This window comes from Nicotiana tabacum, chromosome 3 (genome assembly GCF_000715075.1).
Source record: "Nicotiana tabacum cultivar K326 chromosome 3, ASM71507v2, whole genome shotgun sequence".
In the NCBI taxonomy this organism is placed as follows: domain Eukaryota; kingdom Viridiplantae; phylum Streptophyta; class Magnoliopsida; order Solanales; family Solanaceae; genus Nicotiana; species Nicotiana tabacum.
Window position 1 is genome coordinate 85,204,455 of NC_134082.1, and position 22,962 is coordinate 85,227,416.

At 39.0% G+C, this 22,962-nt stretch overlaps 1 protein-coding gene across 3 annotated transcripts; it reads right to left on the minus strand.

Annotated features, from left to right (window-relative positions):
• Positions 1-2,301: 2,301 nt before the first annotated feature.
• Positions 2,302-22,950, minus strand: LOC107760700 (uncharacterized). 3 transcript variants are annotated; one of them, XR_012707629.1, is made up of 15 exons: positions 22,725-22,914; positions 20,091-20,242; positions 19,947-20,007; positions 18,332-19,844; positions 18,207-18,238; positions 16,517-16,649; positions 16,149-16,246; positions 15,808-15,852; positions 15,175-15,280; positions 14,360-14,486; positions 13,526-13,641; positions 13,141-13,436; positions 6,478-6,612; positions 3,290-3,358; positions 2,302-2,722 (listed from the first exon to the last, which is right to left on the minus strand). XR_012707629.1 is itself a non-coding variant. In XM_075249600.1 (15 exons), the coding sequence occupies exons 2-15, from the start codon at positions 20,234-20,236 to the stop codon at positions 2,450-2,452; spliced, it is 2,931 nt and encodes a 976-aa protein (XP_075105701.1). In that variant the 5' UTR covers positions 20,237-20,242; positions 22,725-22,950; the 3' UTR covers positions 2,302-2,449. The 3 variants fall into 3 exon arrangements, 2 of the variants coding, with proteins under 2 accessions (XP_075105701.1, XP_075105702.1); XM_075249600.1 differs by having other exon boundaries at positions 13,141-13,217; positions 22,725-22,950; XM_075249601.1 differs by lacking the exon at positions 22,725-22,914 and having other exon boundaries at positions 13,141-13,217; positions 19,922-20,007; positions 20,091-20,136.
• Positions 22,951-22,962: the final 12 nt, after the last annotated feature.

Sequence of the window (22,962 nt, forward strand, 5' to 3'; positions counted from 1 at the left end):
ATATGGTGGATGAGATGCACTGCAAAATACTCGGGGGGAAGACTTATTTCATAAGAAAATATTTTTCGAGATTTGGCTGGAGACTCAGAAGCACGTATATTAGCGTTTTGATGAAATTTTGTATATGAAAAGTTGATAATATGTCTAAGTGAAAGTAGTGATATGAAGTTCAGAGTTGAGATAATTGTGACAAAAAAGACTTCTCTAAAAGTGAAGAGGATCAGGATATTGTACTCGGTGAATTGAGGAACGCCGACAGCCCCCATGAACTAAGTGACTGTCGGGACATTGAGGTCGATGAGGTCATGGAGGCAATGCGTAAGATGAGAAGGGGCAGAGCTACCGGACCAGATGAAATTCCGGTTGAGCTTTGGAGGTGTGTGGGTAGAGCAGGCTTGGAATGGCTTACTAAGTTGCTTAATGTTATATCCAAGACTAATAGGATGCCCGAAGAGTGGAGGTGGAGTACAATGGTCCCGTTGTATAAGAACAAAGGCAATATCCAGATCTGTAACAACTATAGGGGTATTAAATTACTAAGTCATACCATGAAAGTCTGGGAGAGAGTGGTAGAAATGAGAGTGCGAAGGACGGTGTCTATTTCAGACAACCAGTTCGGGTTCATGCCGGGGCGATCTACCACAGAAGCTATCCACCTTATTAGGAGGATGGTGGAACAATACAGGGATAAGAAGAAGGATCTCCACATGGTGTTTATCGATCTAGAGAAAGCGTACGACAGGGTTCCTAGGGAGGTCTTATGGAGATGCTTAGAGGCTAAAGGGGTCCTGGTTGCCTACATTAGGGCGATTAAGGACATGTATGATGGAGCTAAGACTCGGGTTAGGACAGTAGGAGGCGATTCAGATTATTTTCCGGTTATTACGGGGTTGCACCAAGGGTCTGCGTTCAGCCCTTTCCTATTTGCCCTGGTGATGGATGCTATAACGCATCATATTCAGGGGGAGGTGTCATGGTGCATGCTATTTGCTGATGACATAGTCCTAATCGACGAGACACGACGCGGCGTCAGCGAGAGGTTAGAGGTTTGGAGACATACCCTTGAGTCCAAAGGTTTCAGGTTGAGCAGGACGAAGACGGAATACCTTGAGTGCAAATTTGGGGCAGAGCCGACGGAAGCGGGAGTGGAAGTGAGGCTTGATTCTCAAGTCATCCCTAAGAGGGGTAGTTTCAAGTACCTGGGGTCGTTTATTCAGGGATCCGGGGAGATCGACGAGGATGTCACACATCGTATAGGGGTGGAGTGGATGAAATGGAGGTTAGCGACGGGAGTCCTGTGTGACAAGAAAGTGCCACTGTTACTGAAAGGTAAATTTTATAGGGCAGTGGTTAGGCCTGCTATGTTGTATGGGACCGAGTATTGGCCGGTGAAGATCTCACACATCCAGAGGATGAAAGTTGCAGAGATGAGGATGTTGAGGTGGATGTGCGGGCATACAAGGAAGGATAAGATTAGAAATGAAGATATTCGAGAGAAGGTGGGTGTGGCCCCATGGAGGACAAGATGCGGGAAGCAAGACTCAGATGGTTCGGGTACATTCAGAGGAGGAACACTGATGCACCGGTGAGAAGGTGTGAACGACTGGCGGTGGTGGGTACGAGGAGAGGTAGAGGGAGACCTAAGAAGTATTGGGGAGAGGTGATCAGGCAGGATATGGCGCGACTTAGGGTTACTGAGGACATGGCCCTAAACAGGGAATTCTGGAGATCGAGCATTAAGGTTGTAGGTTAGGGAAATTGTGATGTCTTTTTTACAGCGCACTAGAGTGAGACTAGCCAGTTAGGAATTAGTCTTAGGATGCTATTGATCAACTACTGATGATGGGCTTTATCTTCTGTGTATTAATACCTTACATATTCTCATATTTCCTATATCTCTTATATTGTTGTTACTTTGTTTTTATGGTATTTATGTTATGTTATGGATTTTATGGTATTTTATGTTGTTCTATTATGACTCTATTGATAGTACTAATATAGTGTCTCTTGTCGCCTCTTTGAGCCGAGGGTCTCCTGGAAACAGCCTCTCTGCCCCTCGGGGTAGAGGTAAGGTCTGCGTACATATTACCCTCCCCAGACCCCACTTGTGGGATTTACACTGGGTTGTTGTTGTTGTTGGTGGAAAATATTTTTTTTGACAAACAAGGAAATGACTTAGTTTCTGGAAAAAAAATATTTGCAAAGATATTTTCCATCATACCAAGCACTTGCTGTACCTTGTTTTTCGAAGCTGATATCACATGGAAAAAGCTGGAAGGAGATTCTATCAATAGTTGATGGTTGGGTGTCAAATATTTCATCAAGCTCTTTTTATTCGCATCGCCTGATGCTGGAATTCTGATATGATGTATGATATTATAATTACAATACAAGGCCATAAAATGGGCAGAATCCCAATAAGAACATGTAATTCTCGAATTCTGTAGTATTATTGCCTGAGCCATATTTGATATTCTGGTCCTTTATCAACAAATTTCTGCCAGGTTCCATCCAAATGAACTTCCTTGGAAGGATTCCAGTCCAAATGACCAAGTTTCATCGCAAGGGTATCTCCAATCTGTGCAACATAACCATCATTGTTTGCATGATATATCTTTAAAGGGCTACGACAATGGATTCCAGCTCGCGTCCGCGCCTCAATTAACTCGTTTATGATATCCCGAATTCCAAAATCATAGAAATGATCGTAAAATATTACAGGCTGCAAACAAATGAGTAAGAATTAGGATGTCTTTGGAGCTTTACCTCAAGATTGAGAGATCATATAACCACCCATACTGAAATTATCAATACGCTTTAATCTTGTGAGAGAGTAACTAAGTAAATCATACATAGTTCTGTATATATCTATGCAGATACATGTGTCTGGGCGTGCCTGCGTGCATAAACAGACTATAGATTGCTGAAGGCAACCTTTTATGGTGTAAGCAACATGAGTCCATCTTCAATTCAAGAGGATATAGCAGTGGTACATCCTTCCAAAAGATCGAAGTATGTTTAACAACATGATGCTTTTCATTTTCTCGTGAAAATCTATAATTCAGAGACTCACTAGCAGCCTCATGTACTCAGTTTCGATTTAGTTTTAAAAGCGCTACTACTAATAATGACAAGGTGAAAGATTACTGATTTGGTAAAAGGGAGAAAAAGAGAGCTTTAGTCACTCAATTTAATTTGGAGGATGAAATTTTATCTTCTCCTACTTCCAGAAAGCAATAGCTGAAAATTTTCTAAAATCTACCATGAAAACAAAAGAAACAAGGATTACCGTTCCAGGGTGAGTTAAAATGTATGCATATCCTTGTGTAAGCTTATCCCGTGGAAATGGCCAATGGCCCTGAAAGAGAGGAATATCATTTATGTCATTACCTGATAAAACATTTGGTATTAACCTGATCCCATGAATTATTTGGTATTAATATGCCAAAGTGAGAATCAGATCTTCCAACTGGTAGCAATCAGTGAATCAAATGCATGAAAACAAATTACTTTTCAGTTCACAAAGCAGACAAAAGTATAAAATAGTGGATACAAATAACTTTAGCTCAATCCCAAGATAGTTGGAGTGGGCTACATGAATCCTCACTGTCCATGTCGTTCCATTTAAGCTCATCCCAAAATAATGCATGGCAACTAAAGTTGAAGTCATGTAAGAAAAGGAAAATGGTCCAAATTTGCCACTGTATACTACCCAGAGTTGCTCAATTTACCCTCTGTCATACTTTAGGTCCATTCATACCCTTGTTGTTCACAAATCGTCTTGTATTTGCCCTTGCCATTAACAAAACTCCAGCTGAAATCGGTGGACTTCATGTGGCAATATACTTCAAGAGCAAATATTCAAATTATCCATTATACTTCAAGTTGGAGCTATGTTAGGAGGCAAGGGCAAAAACGAGATTTTCCTAACGGTGGTAGAAAGATTAGACTCAAAGTATAATGGAGGGAAAATTTTACTCAATTTCAGACAGTGCAGGGGTAAATTTGACCCTTTCCCCTTTATAAAGAATTAAGCTCAGATGTAACTGCGAGTTTTACTGGAGACACTTCAGCCAACTAATATACAATAGAGCAACTGACAAAAGATCTTTATGTAATTCGCAAACTTCACTCAGATAATGGATCTCTACATCTGTAATTGTATGCAAAAATTTCAAATTTAACAGTTTCATTGGAACCCCAATCATTAAAAAAAACAAACTCGTGTTGTCCTATTTTGTTTTCAAGGTAAAACATGTGAGTTGGAAAGATGACACACACATCAACCGCTGGACCATGAATTCGAAATGAGCAAGTAAAACAAGTGCATGTGTGAGGGAGGAACGGCGAGACAGAGCCCGGGGAGGGGGGTGTGGGGTGTTTGGAGGAATAAATAATTCGGATGATATTGTGACGAGTATCAAATGATTGAGACCAAGATACAAGACTCTAACTAACTCAGCATAAATGCTGGCTAGCACATTCCTTAATAAACGTCTTGGTTAGCCTGAGTACCATCTCAGAGCCATGCTCAACAGATCCTCACACCAAGCACTGTTTTGGTATGTGATCCCGTAGACTAAACACTTTCACTTGTGAACTTAAAGTTCAAAATTCCAGATCTCTCAAAGGAAAGCTGAATCTCATGCCTGAACCACTCTGTTTATTTAACTTCTAAGGACAAATGCAGATGAAAAGCTGCATATGGAGATCTTATGGATCAGATAGGAAGGATCCCAAAGAATCGATCTTTCCTTTTGTTGTCGAATCTCTCTTAGATTAATCAGTGTGTGATATTCCGAATCCTCATTACCAATGGAATCCAAAATGAAAAGCTAAAACTATATTAACAAAATATATTTTTGGATTACCCCAAGATTTTAGGTGACACTGAACTTACAATTTTTTTTCCGAAAACTTTCCTCAAGTTGGCCAAAAGATCGAGTGGTTCCCTCTAAAATTATAGTTAACAAAATAACATCTCCATCTGCAAAAATTTACTCCCTCCGTTTCAAGAAGAATGAACCTATTTCCTTTTTAGTCAGTTTCAAAAAGAATGAACCCTTTCTAAATTTGAAAATAATTAAACTTAAAAATTTCCCTTTTACCTTTAATAACATGATTTATAGCCACACAAATATCTATGGATTTTTTTAGACCGCAAGTTTCAAAAGTATTCTCTTTTCTCTTAAACTACATGGCCAATCAAATAGGTTCAAACAAATTGAAATGGGGGGAGTAGTTCTTTTGTCCAGAAGTTAACATTCTGTCAAGCTTTAACAGAACTGTCATGTGCACCTCAGGTGAATGTTCTCCTTTCCCTTTTTCCAGGAGAAATTCTACCTCTCCTGTTCATCACTCCTTTTTCCCAGTAAAAACCATTGCATATGCCTCTGGGAAGAGGGAAAGCCCAAGGTTTCGGAAGTCTTTTTCTGAGGCTAAATTTAAGAGGGAATTGTTCAGGTCGGAGTTGTTGACACATGAAGGTGGATCCATACATGATGACATGGTAGAATCAGGCTTCGTAAGGCTTGATTTACTTTTTGAAAGCAAATTCAGAGCTTTCGGTTTCCAAGGACTTCCTGTCAATACCTTTCAGCTCTTTCTATTTACATACTACCTGCTTAGTTAATTGCAGCAATTGAAGGGTGCTGATGAAGGATGAAGAACAAGGACTAGTATTAGTTCCGCTTGAAACTATTATCTAAAGTTTCAAACTTGGACAATTTCACTTGTGTATTTAGTTCCTTGGATCAGTCCTGAACCTAGCATGGTTTCAAAGGTCATTTAACCGAAAATCTCATGGCAAGAAGTTGGTCTTCTCCAGAGACAGAAGTGCTCAAATTCTGGAGGATTGTGAAAGATTAGCTTATGTTAACTCTATTAACTCACTTGTATGAGAAGACTGGTTTGGGACTTCCACGATCTCTGCCACGAGTTCTTAGGTTGCTCTTCGATGGAGATCCCACTTATGGCTATCCTGAACTCTTTTCTGCAACATCCCTCAAGATACCAGCTACTGGAAATTGATTAGCTGTTGGAAAAACTGAGTTTTGTCTGATTTCACAGTGAGAGAGCCTGGGGGGAGAAGCTGCAGAAAATGCCCATTCTATTTCTTATTCTGCGAGCCAAAATGGAAGAAGGAGCCAAAGGGCAAGAAGCAGAGTGCAGTCATGTTCTGCTTGCATGCCTATCTTTTTGTCCGCAAGTGACGACTATCTAATATGGGACCGAACTTGTCAAGTGTTTGAAATTTGGAGGGCGTATTAGAGGGACCCACTTAATCTTTTGGCTGAACGTAAAGGATAATTCGAGCCAAAAGCTCTGAACTAATTTAAATGACGGTGAATGAAACGTAGTTTACCTCCATGCAATGCATTTACGTTGGCCATCTGTCTCACTGAATGAGTGAGAACACAAGTAGACATGTAAATCTGTGTGTGTATGTATGTGTCTGTTAGCAAGAAAGAGAAAGACCTGTGTGGATCCAGTATCATGATTCTCCAAAAATGTGACAGCACGTGAGGGCCACCATCCCATCACTCCTGTTGGTTTGCCTTGAGGATCAATTAACCTCCAATATTGATTATGTAAAGCAGAATGCAGTATACCCTGCCAGACAAATATCATTCACCAACAAGCTGAAAATCTATCATTGTGTCCTTTCTAAACTAACATGAAGAAGCAATATAAATCTAAATAAGGAGAAAGATATTAACCTATAGATACCCTGGCATGAATAGTTAAAGGGTGCTTTCTACGAAGAGATTACGTGAGACTATAATCTCCCAGGACTACTAAAGGGACCAAGAGTGGGATTATGCCTCTCAGGACTAGTAATACTAAGAGCAGGATTACATCTCCACACTCCCATGTTTGATTCATACGAAATCCCAAAATTGGATTAGAGACTAGATTCATTTCAGACAGTAACCTTGGTTTTTAGTACGTCATGAAATTGACATGTCAAAATAATTTACACACATGCAACCAATAATAAGAACGAGAACGAAATTAAGGCAAAGTACAGTTATGTACATGAAATAAGAGAAAATTTTGCTTAATGTATCGTATGTTTGTAATTTAACATAAACAATCAATATATAGAACAAAATTATAACAAAATACCATTTGTTGGGCGTCAAATTAGGCAAAGAATATATGCTTAAAGGTCAAACCAAATTGAAGATGAAAACTTTAGTCAGAAATTATGGAGTGGCAAGAAGTGGGATAAGGGGAAAATGGACATAATATGCCTTATCAAAAAGAAAAAAAGGTGGGAAAACGTGGAATTAACTCATATGTCCTTAAAATAGGGGATTGATAATTTATCTTTAGAAGGTCACATATGGTTTGAAAAAATAACAAAATACCATTTGTTGGGCGTCAAATTAGACAAAGAATATATGCTTAAAGGTCAAACCAAATTGAAGATGAAAATTTTAGTCAGAAATTATGGAGTGGCAAGAAGTGGGATAAGGGGGAAATGGACATAATATGCCTTATCAAAAAGAAAAAAAGGTGGGAAAACGTGGAGTTAACTCAGATGTCCTTAAAATAGGGGATTGATAATTTATCTTTAGAAGGTCATGCATGGTTTGAAAAAGCTAAAAGACAGTACGAGTGTGACATTACTTGTGTTTGCCATAATGCTCGTGTGGTAAGCAAAGGCTACAACCAGCAATAGGGATATAGGCTTTGATGAGCCACTCAGTCCAGTTACAAGGTTGACTGCTTCATCGTCACACACATATATGAACCAGAGTTAGTCAAGGCTTTTCAGACAGAGCCTTAAAATGTTAACATGCCAACAAGCTAATTGTACAACAGATCTCCTTATCGATTCCACTGTTTCTTAAAAGTGTTAAGTCCTGTTAAATATGGCAAGAATTGATACTATGTAAATATGAAAAGATACACAAATCCCTGTAATCACACAAATCCCTATAATTAAGTAATTAGGAGATTTTGTAGGCTTGTAATTGTAGTCTTTCCTTATTTGTATTTCTGTCAAAGGTTATTTAAACCCAACAGCTTGAGGGAATAATCAAGCACTCTATTCACCATTTTTCTTCTCTTCTTCTTTCACATGGTATCAGAGCTAGGGTTTTTTAGTCCCTGCTCCATCTCATTTTTCTTCCTTGAATTAAAAGACTATAGAAAAACCAGATCCTCCTTGGTCTGACTCTTCAGTTTTCTCTATTTCTTCCTGTTTCTCTTGTTTTTGTAGTTACTCTCATTCACTTTCAGCAGTTCCTGTGTGATAAATACAACAATGGGAGATGATAAAGCAGTTGAAAATCAAATTACTGGAAAGTCGATTTTTTCCTCTTCACCATCTCCAACAATTACTACTGTTAAGTTGGATGGAAGTGGAAATTAGACCTCTTGGGCAGCTTCTGTACAACTGTGGTTTATAGGGTAAGGATATGAAGATCACTGATCAAGAATTATAGATTGGAGCATCTGATAGACCAACTTGGGTTAAAATAGATGCTCAATTATGCAGTCTTCTATGGAACTCTCTTGACAGTAAGTTATTTAATCTTTTTCAGTCATGTAAGACATGTTGCAGGGTTTGGAACAAGGTCAAAACCTTGTATACAAATGACATACAACTTATTTACAAGGTAGTCTCAGACATTGTCCACCTGCATCATAATCAACAAGACATGGCAAGCTATCTTGGACAAGTAGAATCTTTAAAGGATCAATTTGATTCTCTTATGCCTTTTACTGACAAGTTGGATGTTCAGGAGAGACAGAGAGACAGATTTTTTATGGTTCTAGCCTTGATTGGATTAAGATCTGATCTCTCCTCAGTTCGAGACCAGATTCTTGCTAGCGCATCCGTTCCTACCTTGGAGAAAGTATCTGCCAGATTGTTGCGCATCACATCTACACCAGAGGTAAACTCATATGATACTTCTATAATGGTTGTACAAACTAACACTTTTCAAAATGGACCCAGAAAAGGAAAAGGGAAAAGCACTAAACATTGCACATACTGTGATAAGGGAGGACATACACGTGATGTTTGTTGGTTGCTTCATGGTAAGCCTCCACGTAACAATGATCGTCATCGACATGCAATCAATGTGGCTCACAGCGGAGATGGTATTCTACCTACACCAGATGTCAAGGATAGATCATCTCACTCTATCACTTTGACTGGAACAAATTATAATGATTATCTTCAGTACCAGGCATCAAAGCAACAGTCATCTACCTCATCTACAGCTTGCACAGTGCAACCTGGTAACTCTTTTGCCTATGTCGCACAGTCTTCCTTTCCTGGACCATGGATTCTTGACGTTGGTGCTACTGATCATATATCCGGTAACCAAAATTTTCTTTTTGTCCTTAATTCTCCATCTGTCTTTTCTACCATTACCTTAGCTAATGGATCAAAGACTGCTATCAAAGGAATAGGTGCAACCCACCCTCTACCTTCTTTACCTTTAACCTCAGTTCTGTTTGCTCCTGATTGTCCGTATAATCTTATTTCCATTAGTAAATTAACCAAGAACCTCAAGTGTCTTGTAATCTTCTCTGAGGATTCTGTTTTTTGTGCAGGACCGGAGTACGGGACAGGTGATTGGAAGAGGACATGAGTCACACGGTCTATATAAACTATCTATTCCAAACCCACCAGTTGCCTTCACTTCCGCTATTTCCTCTGATTTGCTTCATTGTCAATTGGGACATCCAAGTCTTTCAAAGTTGCAGAAGATGGTCCCCAGTCTATCTAGTTTATCTTTGTTAGAATGTGAGTCATGTCAGCTTGGGAAACACACTCGTGCTTCTTTCCCAAAGCGTGTCAATAATAGGTCATCCTCTATGTTTGAAGTTGTTCACTCGGACATATGAGGTCCAAGTCGTTTCAGTTCTTCACTAGGATTTCATTATTTTGTTACATTTATTGATGATTATTCTCGATGCACTTGGTTATTTTTAATGAAAAACAGATCTGAATTGTTCTCTATTTTTCGGAACTTTTGTACTGAGATTCGCAATCAATTTGGTGTTTCCATAAAGAAATTAATCAGTGATAATGCCCAAGAATACTTCTCTTCTTCTTTTTCTTCCTTCATGTCATCACAAGGTATATTACACTTGTCTTCTTATGCACATACTCCACAACAAAATGGAGTTGCAGAACGAAAGAACAAACATCTCATTGAAACAGCTCGGACATTACTTATTCACAATCATATTCCTTTACGTTTTTGGGGTGATGCAGTTATTACTGCGTGTTATTTAATTAATCGTACGCCCTCCTCTGTTTTGCAGTACAAAAGTCCACACTCAATCCTTTATCCCGAACAACCTATGTTCCCACTTCCTCCACGTGTGTTTGGCTGTACTTGTTTTGTTCATGACCTTACCCCGGGAAAAGACAAACTTAAGCAGAAGGCTATCAAATGTGTCTTTTTAGGGTACTCTCGTCTACAAAAAGGATACAAATGCTTTGATCCATCTAAAAATAGGTACTTAATCTCAGCAGATGTTACCTTTTTTGAGACTTCCCCATATTTTTCTCCTAATTCATTAAATCAGAAGGCCATATCCACAGTTCTTCCGGTTCCAACCTTTTCGCCTCCAGCTCCAGCTCCACCACTCCAAGTCTATTCTAGACACCCTCGACCTAATTCTCAACCTACTAATCCAGTTGATGCTTCTGATCCTAATGCAGCTACACAAAGCCCATCGGGTGACTCATTGCCTTCTCCAGCAATGTCTCATGCTTCGGTTGAGCACTCATCAAATGTTATTGCTCTCCCCATTGCTCTACGAAAAGGTACTAGAACTACTGCCAATCAAACTCCCTCTTATACCTATTTAAGTTATCATCGTTATCACCTTCATATCATGCCTTTATTACTAGCTTATCCACCGTCAAGGTTCCAAAGACTGTGGAAGAAGCAATGGCCCATCCAGGTTGGCGTCAGGCTATGATTGAAGAGATGACGGCCTTGCACGATAACGGTACTTGGGAGATAGTCCCTTTACCTAAAGGGAAAACCACAGTTGGTTGTCGATGGGTGTTTACAGTTAAGGTAGGTCCAAACGGAGAGGTTGATCGCCTTAAAGCAAGACTGGTTGCTAAAGGGTATACTCAGGTGTATGGCATTGATTATGGTGATACTTTTTCACCAGTTGCAAAGATGGCATCTGTCCGTCTTCTTATCTCTTTGGCAACGATGAATCATTGGCCTCTTTTTCAGTTGGACATTAAGAATGCATTTCTTCATGGAGAACTTGTTGAAGAAGTATATATGAAGCAACCACCAGGGTTTGTTGCTCAGGGGGAGTCTGGATTAGTCTGTCGACTTCGTCGATCTCTTTATGGTCTCAAGCAGTCTCCTAGGGAATGGTTTGTCCGTTTCTGAACTGTTTTCTAACAATTTGGAATGACCCGAACAAAAGCTGATCATTCAGTATTCTATAGGCATTCATCTCATGGCAAATGTATCTTTCTAATTATTTATGTTGGTGATATTATCATCACAGGTGATGATCATGAAGGTATTATCCAACTTAAGCAGCATCTTTCAAGTCAATTCCAGACTAAGGATCTGGGCAAACTAAAATATTTTCTAGGCATTGAGGTGGCACAATCTGGTAGCGGCATTGTCATCTCACAAAGGAAGTATGCCTTGGATATTTTGGAAGACACTGGTATGTTGAACCGCAAACCTATGGACAGTCCCATGGATCCAAATACTAAACTTGTTCCGGGACAAGGGAAACCTCTAAAAGATCCAGGAAGATATCGGAGACTTGTTGGCAAACTCAACTATCTTACGATCACGAGACCTAATATCTCATTTGCAGTAAATGTGGTTAGCCAGTTTCTCCAGTCACCTTGTGACAGTCATTGGGATGCAGCAATTCGCATCATAAGATATGTCAAAGGTTCTCCGGGACAAGGTTTATTGTATGAAAACAAGGGACATGCAGACATTGTTGGGTATTCTGATGCAGATTGGGCAGGTTCTCCCTCTGATAGACGGTCCACTTCAGGTTATTGTATTTTAATTGGAGGCAACCTAATATCCTGGAAAAGTAAAAAGCAAGATGTGGTGGCTAGGTCAAGCGCAGAGGCAGAATATCGGGCTATGGCATTGGCTACTTGAGAGCTTATATGGCTAAGGCAACTTCTACGGGAGTTAAAGATCGGAAGGGACGAGCCAATGAAATTGATTTGTGATAATCAAGCCGCATTATATATCGCTTCAAATCCAGTATTTCATGAAAGAACGAAGCATATTGAGGTAGATTGTCACTTCATTCGACAAAAGATTGAGTCCGGGTGCATTATTACGAGTTTTGTCAACTCAAAAGACCAACTAGCAGATGTCCTCACAAAATCACTCCGAGGATTCAGAATTGGCGATATTTGTAGCAAGCTAGGAGCATATGACTTGTACGCTCTAGCTTGAGGGGGAGTGTTAAATATGGCAAGAATTGATGCTATGCAAATATGAAAAGATACACAAATCCCAATAATTAAGTAATTAGGAGATTTTGTAGGCTTGTAATTGTAGTCTTTCCTTATTTGTATTTCTGTCAAAAGTTATTTAAACCCAACAGCTTGAGGGAATAATCTAGCAATCTATTCACCATTTTTCTTCTCTTCTTCTTTCACATCAAAGTGGTTGATTTCTCGCAGTTTACAAGATCTGAATTTGCCGCCCAAAAGAATCATTACTAATTATGTTACATAAAAGCAGCACAGGTGTGGTTATTAACATTGAAAGACAATCGACGAACTGTAGTGTTGTTTCTCCTCAGCTTCTATCTTGGTAATTACTAGTTCTATTTTACTCATTCGATTTCTTTGCCGTTGAAAAGATTGTGTAAAGTAAAATAAGCCTTGTCCATTTGTCCCGCCAGTGGGTCAAGGGTATGAAACTACAGAATAAACCTGCACGAAATCAATCATCTCCAACCTATACATAGCCATTCTGATACTCATCCAAAACCACGTGTCATACTACTTGCTCTACTTCATTCAAGAAGAGAGGCATAAGAGCACGAAGGACTGGCATGCATATCATTTCCAAATAATTGAGATGCTTTCATATGAGGGGATAGAGGAAACCCTGCAAATAAAAGATGCTCTAACGGAAGTACCTTTGTCGTGACATCAAATGCTGAAGAGCTCCCACCAGTAGCATTGATCCAGTTAACTATGCGCTGGCGATGGGCATCTGGATGCATCAGAATAACACAAATGAATTTTCTACACAAAGTATGTCCTCAATGGTTAAGGACATTGCCACCTAATCAGTTTCAAAGCTGAACCGAGAAATGACCCTGGTTAGCACAGAGAGTTGGAGCCAGACCACCTTTTGTTATTTGCTCGAACACATCTCAGAAATACCCAGTTACAAGAATTTGCATAAAATGACCAAATCAGTTGTCATAACCTAGCTTCATGCACAACACTTGTCAAACTTTACAATCCCAAGCTGAAACCAGTTAGACAAATCTACAGCTACAAATGAAAAATGCTCACCTTGGTTGTAACACAAGTTTCCACCTTCATAAGCCAGACTATCCCAATACTCGCCAATAGAAAATGCGGGATTTGATGCTTCTATATATTCTTTCACATATCCCCCTGAAAAGCCCCTGCAGACAAGAAAGAGCCCACATTACTGCAAATGACAAAGGTATCCTACCGAGCAGAAAGATTCATAGGACTGAATAGATCAGCCACTTTCCAAATATCATAGAGTATCGACTCAATTGAAGTTAAAAACTCCAGGAATGTATTACATGAAAGTGCCACGTTGATTTCCCTCCTAACATCTCATTCAAAATCGTCCGAGCATTTTTTCATTCTGGACCACAACATAGTTCTTAGACTATACCTAAAGGATAATAACATAACATGGAGATCAAAATGAAGATGAAATACAGCTCCATGAGAGGTCTGATGTCTGAAATATGATCGTTGTTTCCAAATATTCTTCTATTGAATGTAGACATATAGCTCCAGCAGAATCAAATACGTGACAAGAAGTTTCCACCTTATCTTCATTTAGCTTCCAACGGACGTTGGAAGGAGAGACAGAACAGACAGACAAACAGAGATAGAGAAGACTTGAACAGCTACCCCTTATAAACTTCGGGAAAGGAAAAACTAGTATCAATAAAACAAGCAGGTAATGCAGTATAACCACATATTGCAACAAGAGAGTTCTGTTTTTCCTCTTGATTTTCAAGTTTTCTAACCAATATGATGAATGCAAATCAACGTTTTACAAAAAACTGGACTTGTTTCTAGAAATGGAAGACAGAAGTACTAAGTTCAAAAGTAGTAAACCAAGAAGAGTTACGGCTTCACCTCACAAAGTCAAGGCGCCACCCATCAAAACCGATGTCATTTCGCAGCCAATTTAGCCACTCCTTTACATCTTGTCGTACAAATTCCTGGGAATGATCAATGTTTGGTGCAGCATGAAATATATCACCTACACTTCAAAGGCACACAAAGAGGGGGTAACTAGAAAAATCCTGTAAGAGGAAATACTTATAATCTCTTCTCATCAGTCTGTGAAGCTCATCAAAATCAAATATACAGGTGAAGAACAACACTTTTAGAGGCTATTCTGGAAACTTTTTTTTATTAATAAGGTAAGATTTCAGCTATTCTGGAAACTCAAGAAAGTTATGCACCAAAACTGGACTATCTCCAGATGATTCCTCACCTTCACCACATGCTACATAGTCCCAATCATACCCTACTGTCTTGCAGAAACATATACAAATCTGAGCAGAAGCATAAACGTATTGGTGCTCTCAGAAAAGAAAATACAATGAAAAGATTTTACAGTACAAGAATATTAGTTTTGGTAATTGCTTTAATCAAAGACTGGACAAAGACATGTTACAGTAAAATAGCATGTTGATCAATTGAATAGAAAACTTGGGCAAATTTCAAAGACTGAAATCAGAAGCTTGGAGGTGCAAAGATGAAGACAATCTAAAAGAGCACCAATGACAACAGTCATTTTCATTAAATTAAAAAATTAACCAAGATCGCACCAAGTGACAGGAGTTCTCCAATATCTTAGTGTGCTGATAAACCTCTTCCATCTGGCAATTATGGACAGCACATTTACAAACATATCCCATTTGTTTCATGGAGAGAATTTATACCACTTGAAGGATTTCCACGGCCTTGAAAGTTTGGATCATCACAAACAATTGCTTCAGGTCCCCACGCAAGCTTGCCTCCGAAAATGTTCCAGACACCATTTGGACTCTACAATCAGGTGAGAGCATTTATCAACACTTCCAGCATTAGTATGAGTTAAAAGGGTCAGCAAACCTATTGGACTAGTTTGCCTTGATTTACTCCAAAGCAGTCTCTACAAGGTTTATACAAAATGTACAATCTCAAGGAGGATAGGAACTATACACATCCATGAAAGATTGGGTATAGATGGCAATGCTAACTTAGAAGAATATGGTCTATCATACGGGGAGAGACATAGGCAATTATGGAACATAAGAGGTAACAGATAAATCAAATATCATGATGAATGTTTCTTTCTATATACACTCCAGAACTTGGACCAACTTAACTATGCCATGTAAAATGATATTTTAATAAACCATTGCCAGCAAGCACAATGAAATAGTGTTCAAAGTATATGACTTGCAAACAACTCACACTTGCTTCTAGAGCTAAAAGGTTTTCCTACATGAACATTTTATTTCCAAGCAAGGCGAAGCTAACATTCTTATGACATATTAAGAAACAAGGGCAGCAGTTTAGAAAATGAATACCTGTTTATGAGCACATCGATGGTTCAACACAACATCTCCCAAAGCCTGCAAACACAAGCAGAACAGCTAAAAGACAAACCACATTGTTCTATGCCCATAAGCAGCTTAATAACCTTACATAATTCAGAAATTACTCATTTGGTGATAGTAAATCCATTGCACTAGCAGCAGACGTATATTACTGGTTAAAGAAGATAAACATACACAGATTTGCATTTCATGCAAAAGAATACATGGAAAAAAACATGTAATGATTAAAGAATCATGGTAACTGTGTGAATGCACACTTTAAAACTACAAATGCCAAGAACAACAAGTCAAATCACCAATTAGATACTGACCAGAAGATCTTGGTTGTGCATCTCTTCTATGCAGCTTCTAAGCTCTTCCACAGAACCATAAGCAGAATTCAAGTTGTAAAGGTCAGAAGGCATGTAACCTGCAGTAGTCCTGTGTTATTTACAATGCAAGTGATACTGTAAATCTTATTTAACCAAATCATTGAATAAAAGGTAGTTAATTCAGAAGGTTAAGAATCATCTTTTCACCCGAACATATAATGAATTGTTCAATTATTAACAACTCCTCTGAAACAAATAACGATAATGAATAAAAAACAATCATCTACAAAAAATATAAATCAGGAAACAAATGTTATTGTTAGCAGTTCCCATTTGGCTTCTAATCTAAATTGATCAAAGAGGTCAACCTTGAGGAGCAACTGATTCTGTTGGTGGTGGAAACCAAACTGCTGTGATACCACTGCGGGACAAATCAGCAGCTTTATTAGCAAGCTCAAGATACCACTGTCTTCTCCAGCTTTCCCAATTGAAACCTTGGAACTTCAAAATCAAAGAGAGCTTTATAGCTACTAAGAATAAAGGAGACTGCGTGTAAAAGAAGTATAGGCATTGATAATGATAATGATAATGATGTAATGCAGGTGTCCTGTATGAAGACCCTGGAAGAGGATGAGAATTTCAGATAAAAAGTGGTTGTAACAAGAGCTTCATATAAGTTTTTGAAAGCCTCGGAGTGAATTTCATTCCATTAGATGGTGGCGGTGGTAGTGCTGGTTGGTGATACTGATGGAGTGATGGTTATAATAATAATGAGGATGACAATGAGAATGATGGTTATAATAATATTGAGGATGACGATGACAATGATAGTAACACCAATAGCAGCAGTAATAACAATAACAATGACAATAATAAGAATTATAATAATGATGACAGTTAAAACACAAAATATATAACATCCTCCTCCCAAATTGGAACATCTTAGTTTGACTTAGGTTATAGTTAAAAGTGAATTATTTACTCTAGGGGAAACATGTAGGTGCATAATACTTTTTGTTTGTTAATCGAGAATAGAATTAGAAAAGTTCTTTTGTGAAGAGTAAACATGGTCCGATAAAAAATTTCGAGACAGTAAAATATGCTTAATTTTTTTTTTGAAAAGGGAAATATGCTTAATTTTTTTCTTATGATATTATACGGTATTTCAGAAGGAAGTAAAAAAGGAAAGGTGGAAATCCTAGTTAAAACTGAGGAAGTAAGAAATATGGTAAAACTACCAGTTCGCTCAATTTTGATTTCCACCTCTAAATATGTATTCTGCACTAACCCAATAGTAGGTAGTAACTGAGCATCCAGCTAATGTCAAGCACTGATTGCAGCAGTGGAACATCAGGAGGCAGTAGGAGCCTATAGTTAACTCTCCAATCTACCAATCATCTTGATTATCATTTTAGATTTCTGTAGAAAGTAGAACTATGAAATAACATGCACAGCTGAAGTGGTAATTCCCTGCTCTTGCAGAAACCCAATGCACAAGACTCCAAGATAGCAGGGTCTTAGGAGGTCTATCCATCTGCCCATCTAGGTGTAGACTTTCTTCACTAATGATTCTTCTATTTCTTCTACTCGGTCCAAGTCAGGCTCAAATCTAGCGTTCCACTAAGAATACTTGCAGGAACTCTGTACACTTCTCAGTATGACATATGATATATGACTCACATCACCTTTCCCGCAACAATTAATATTTATTACTTTAGAAGCAAGGCCTCTTTCTGTGATCTGTTTATACAAAAGCTCTTGCTGGATGGAAACAATTTTTAAATGAAAAAATCTGCATAAGTCAAACCGGTGTGTCAGCTAGTTTTCAAAGATGGAAATAAATTTCTTCAACTTGCTTAGCAGTGGCTTTGGAACAGAAGTTATCGATGGAGCAGTCATATGTTTCTTAATGTATCAAAAAGAGTTGGAGAGAAATAAAATGCAATATTGATTCAAGTCACAACTAAGCTTACATTTAACAGTCAAACCAAGTATAAGTTGATGCAAGCTAAAAACTGATTCAAACACAAATCAAAATAGAAGCTGGTATATACTGACCACAATCTCTCGTCCAGTACCAGTCCCTGACTCTGCATGCAAAAAGTCGATTATACACAATTAAGCATTTGAGAACAAGCTTCACGAGTGAACTAAAGTAAGATCTTTGACATGAATAGCGGTACCTAGTTTTGTTTCTTCTGGAGTTCTCTGCCATTTAACTGTCTTCCGTTGAAGAGCACGTTCCAAAGCCTTCCTCTTCTTTTCAATAACTTCTTTCTCAATCACATGCTCAACTAGCACATCTCCTTCCTTTAGCTTTTCTTGGGCAATAGACCATACTTCATCAGGTTTTGGTAAGTCCAAAGTTTTATATCCTGCTGTCATGGCCTCAGATACATGAGTCTTCCTAGGTGGAAACCTGGGACGGAGAGATCTTATCCTCCGTGCCATCCACTCAGGAGTTGGCCTGCGAGGACCATCAGTTAAAAGTTTCCATTTCTGTGAATCGTCATCCATAAGAAGGTCTATTCTTCCACCATTAACAGAATAAATAGCTTCTTCATCCCCTTCTTCTGAAGAACTTTTCTTTAGTAACATATCCTCAGCCATTTCTGCTCTTTGCCTCCACATTTTCGAAGCAGCTTCAGCTGCTCTTAAAGATCTCTGCAGTGCTTCACATCTTCGCATATATGCCTCATCTTGCGAACGTGCTGTTTCTCTTGCTGCTTCAATTGCAGCCTTCATTCTCTCGATCTCAAGCTTAAACGCCTTTGATGCTGCCTTCCTTTTCTCGGTAGCATCTTTTCTCATTTTCTCTAATGATGACTTAATTTCCTCCTCCTGTTGGAGAGCTGCTTTTCTACTTGACTCCTGAAACTCGTGGAATAATTTCTCCACATCATTTGCACGGAGTTCGTATGCTTTTGCTTCTTTACGCGCTTGGTTTAGCTCTAATTTCAATCTGTCAATGTCATTTCTATAAACCAGTAATTGAGACTCCAAGTCATTCACAGTGTTGCTTAACTTAATATTCTGGGACTGAACTGATATGATCTCATCAACCGAACCCATGTTATCTACAAATGCAGCCATGGCTTTTGTTGTATGGTCGCCAGCTGATTCAGCTACAGCCAAAGCCTTTTCTATGGCATCCTTAGACTGTTGCAGAACAGCGGTTATGGCCCCTTCAGAGGCACTCCTTATTTGTTCTTCAATTTGAAAAGATGCCTCTGCTGCAGAAGCTTCGGCAGCTGAAACTCGTAATTGTGCATCTTCAAGTATGTGAGAAGTTGCCTGCTGAAAAGCAATCTCCGCAAGCTTCTCAACCTGAACCGCAAGTTCAACTGCATCTTGTTTTGCCAAGACCAACTTAGATTCTAAGCTAAATTTCTCCTCCAAAGACTCTTCTAGCTTATTGTTAAATAGAGCCTCCGCAGCCTCAAGTTCTGATATGGCCAAATCCTTATCGTGCATTACAGTTGACAAATACTCCTTCTGTTTAGCCTCAGACCAAGCTAACTTTTCAAGCAATTGATCTCTTTCCTTTTCAATGGCTTTGTTTCTGGCGCGAGCATCAGAGAGAGCTTTTCTAGTTGCCAACAGTTCATTGTCATCAACCCCTATTACCTTGCTACTCCCTAACGAATTATCATCCCCATCATCAAGGAAATCTGTGAGAGCTTCAGCTGAGTCATCCTAGATGTAACAATGAAGTTTCAGTAGTAGTAATCACTAGCACCATAACTCAGTTAAATAACAACTATCAAAGATACTTGTAGGAGGCATAGAAATGTAAACCATGCTCGAGAAAATGACATGTCTTGGTTTGCAGAGCCAGGCATCCGCGAATAGAACTTTTCTGAAATAATAAGATTATCACATTTAACCTTTCTTGCATCCAAAAAATTTCAAACTTTGTGCATACTGGAATGAATGTCACACCTTTTCCCACCAGAAGTCCTTCTATTGATCGTGGGAAGTGACTTAACAGCAAAAACTTGAATAGGGTCATGATGTCTGCACGAAGAAATGCTAGGATGATATTGAACAGATCCAAATAATGCATCTGGTAATGTGCTTGCACCCATATTTTCCTGTCAAGAGATCACTAATAAATAAAGGACCAAAATTCCATAAACATAGTATCAACCAATCAATCTACTACTACTCAATCCCAAATGTGTTGAGGTTGTTATATGAATCCTTTATAAGGTGAGACACATGTGATAACTATCGTGGGATTGCACTTCTTTTTTTATATAACTGTGATATTCGGGCCAGCTTAGGCATAGCTTGACTAATTCCACGGAATATCAGCTACCTCCCACCAGCAACGGATACCAGGTAACTCTGTCCACCAAGGTTTAGACAAAGAAGAATAAATCACCTAGTGTTTTTGCCTCGCTGGGGTTTGAACCTGAGACCAGATGGTTCTTAACCCACTTCATTGACCCTAGGCCACACCCTTGGGTGCTTGGGATTGCACTAAGTTTGCTTTAAATTATTAAGTTATATATACTAAGGGCTAAAATCTAAGTGATCAAAAATAAGAGAGGCATTTTTTATATAACTCCGCCTGCGTGAGATTGCTCACATTGTCGGTCCCAAGCCCGGATAAAGGAGGAGGGTTGCAGTAGGTAAACAGCCAGCATAAAACATGCCAATTTCATGATGAATCCTCACATTACATACTTTTTTATTTGTATTTGCATGATATTGGAACGAGATGAGTTTAAATTGTGTAATGTGGTTAGTGAAGATTCATATAACCGACCGCAACTTGTTTGGGACTGAGGCGCAGTTGTTGTTGTTGTCGTATTTTTTTTTTATATATATAACTAAAGGTAACTTCTAAACATGATGGACCTTGAGACTATAAACTGACATTTTAGAAACCAGTTCTGTTTTTAACTTAAGAAAGAACTTAAGGTTCCATCAGTCACAATAACTGAAAGCAATAGAAATAACATCTCCATTGCAAACTTCATTCACAATAAACAGTGGGACTTACAAACCACGTCTTTTATCCTCCCCAGTAACTTGATTCAATGAATCCACAATATACACATACCTCAGTTTCCCTCAGGCCATGACAATATCATTTGGCACTTAACCACAATGCACAATTCACGGCTAAGTCTAGTTATCTCTCCTTACTCCCACCAAAAATTAGCTCATCTTACAAATGGATTTGGAAGCTCCATATCCCCCCAAAAATCATCCATTTCCTTTGGCTATGTAGCCATGAACGCCTACCCACAAAACAACACCTTCATAAATTAACCATTACCCCAACCAATTTATGCGACACCTGTCAAGACATTGAATCAATTTCGCATATTTTTGTTCACTGCCCAAATGCTAGGCACTTTGGGCTCAACTGGACCTACTACCAACTATACAACAAGTCTTACAACGCTCCATCAACACACTTCAATGGCATTTTCAACTTATCCATCTCAAACATCACACCTTTCCCAATCAACTACCAGCCTCCACCTTCATTCCCTATTGCCTCTGGCACCTTTGGCTAACACGTAATCACAACTCTTTTCATAACCTTCAACAAAAGGTTGACAGTTCTTATATAACATCATGAGCATCTGAATTGTTTTACCTCACTTCCCCCACGCGTACCACTAATCGTAAGACCCCTCTTTATATAAAATGGCAGCCCCCAAAAGTAGGCCACTACAAATTAAATACTGATGCTTCCTCATCTAACCGTCATGGTAGAAATTGCGTTGGATTTCGTACCTCAAGTGGCGATTGGTTACCGGATTTTGCAGAAACTGTTTTACAAGGATCCAGCCTGGAACTGGAACTCAACGCTTTGCACAAAGGCTTGCAACTGGCTCTACACCACCAACTATTTCCTTTGGAGATCAATGTGTATGCTGCTATCTTGTTTAACTCTTACAGAACTCACATACCCATGTTAATTCTTTTGTTGATGATTGCAGGTTCATGCTCAAGCAACTGAATGATCCCGTCATCAGCAGTGTTTACAGGGAGCAAAATATAGTAGCTGACACTTTAGCTAAGTATGGAACCACTATGACGGACAACAACCATGGGTGCCTCCTACACTCACCACCACCTTTTGCTATGGCTGCCCTCAAAGCAGACTTCCTTGGAGTGCCCACCATGCGTCTGGTCAATGCTTGCTCTTCTACCACTCTTTCCCCCACTGTACATTCATCCCAAGCAACGACCTCTAGGCAGCATCTTTTTGTTAATGCTCCCACTAGGGATCAGCTATTAGGGGTATATCTATAAACCCCTCCCTACTAGTTAGTTCTTTTGTTCTACCAGATGCACCTAGCCCCCTGTAGACGCTTTGTTTTGTTATTAATATGATGTTGTTTCTAAAAAAAAAAGGGAAGCAACAGGATGATACACAAAACGTGTAGAAGAGCATGTCGAAATAGCTGAAATGAACAATGCGGTGCAGCAGTGAAAGTATTGGAAAGAACAAACACGAGCATCAAAAGAAGAAGACAGCTACCAATTTAGAGCTTCATAATTTGATGTTTACTCAATAAAATCGAATTGATAGAGAAGCACTTTATTTACCTGATTGTGATGTTAAATTGTTAGACGAAGAGCCTCATTTGAATTTTGTTATCCCAAAAGCTGAAGTGAAGTTAAGTGGATGAATGTTGGGATTCAAGTAGTATGTTATGTGTACATGGAGGAGGAGAGCTGAATGTACGGCTGGCGCTGAGAAGGAAAAAAGGTGTTCTACTTTTCACTTTTCAGCAGGAGCAAAAGAGGCCACTGATTGTTTAATGAGTGTTCCAGTTGACTTCAT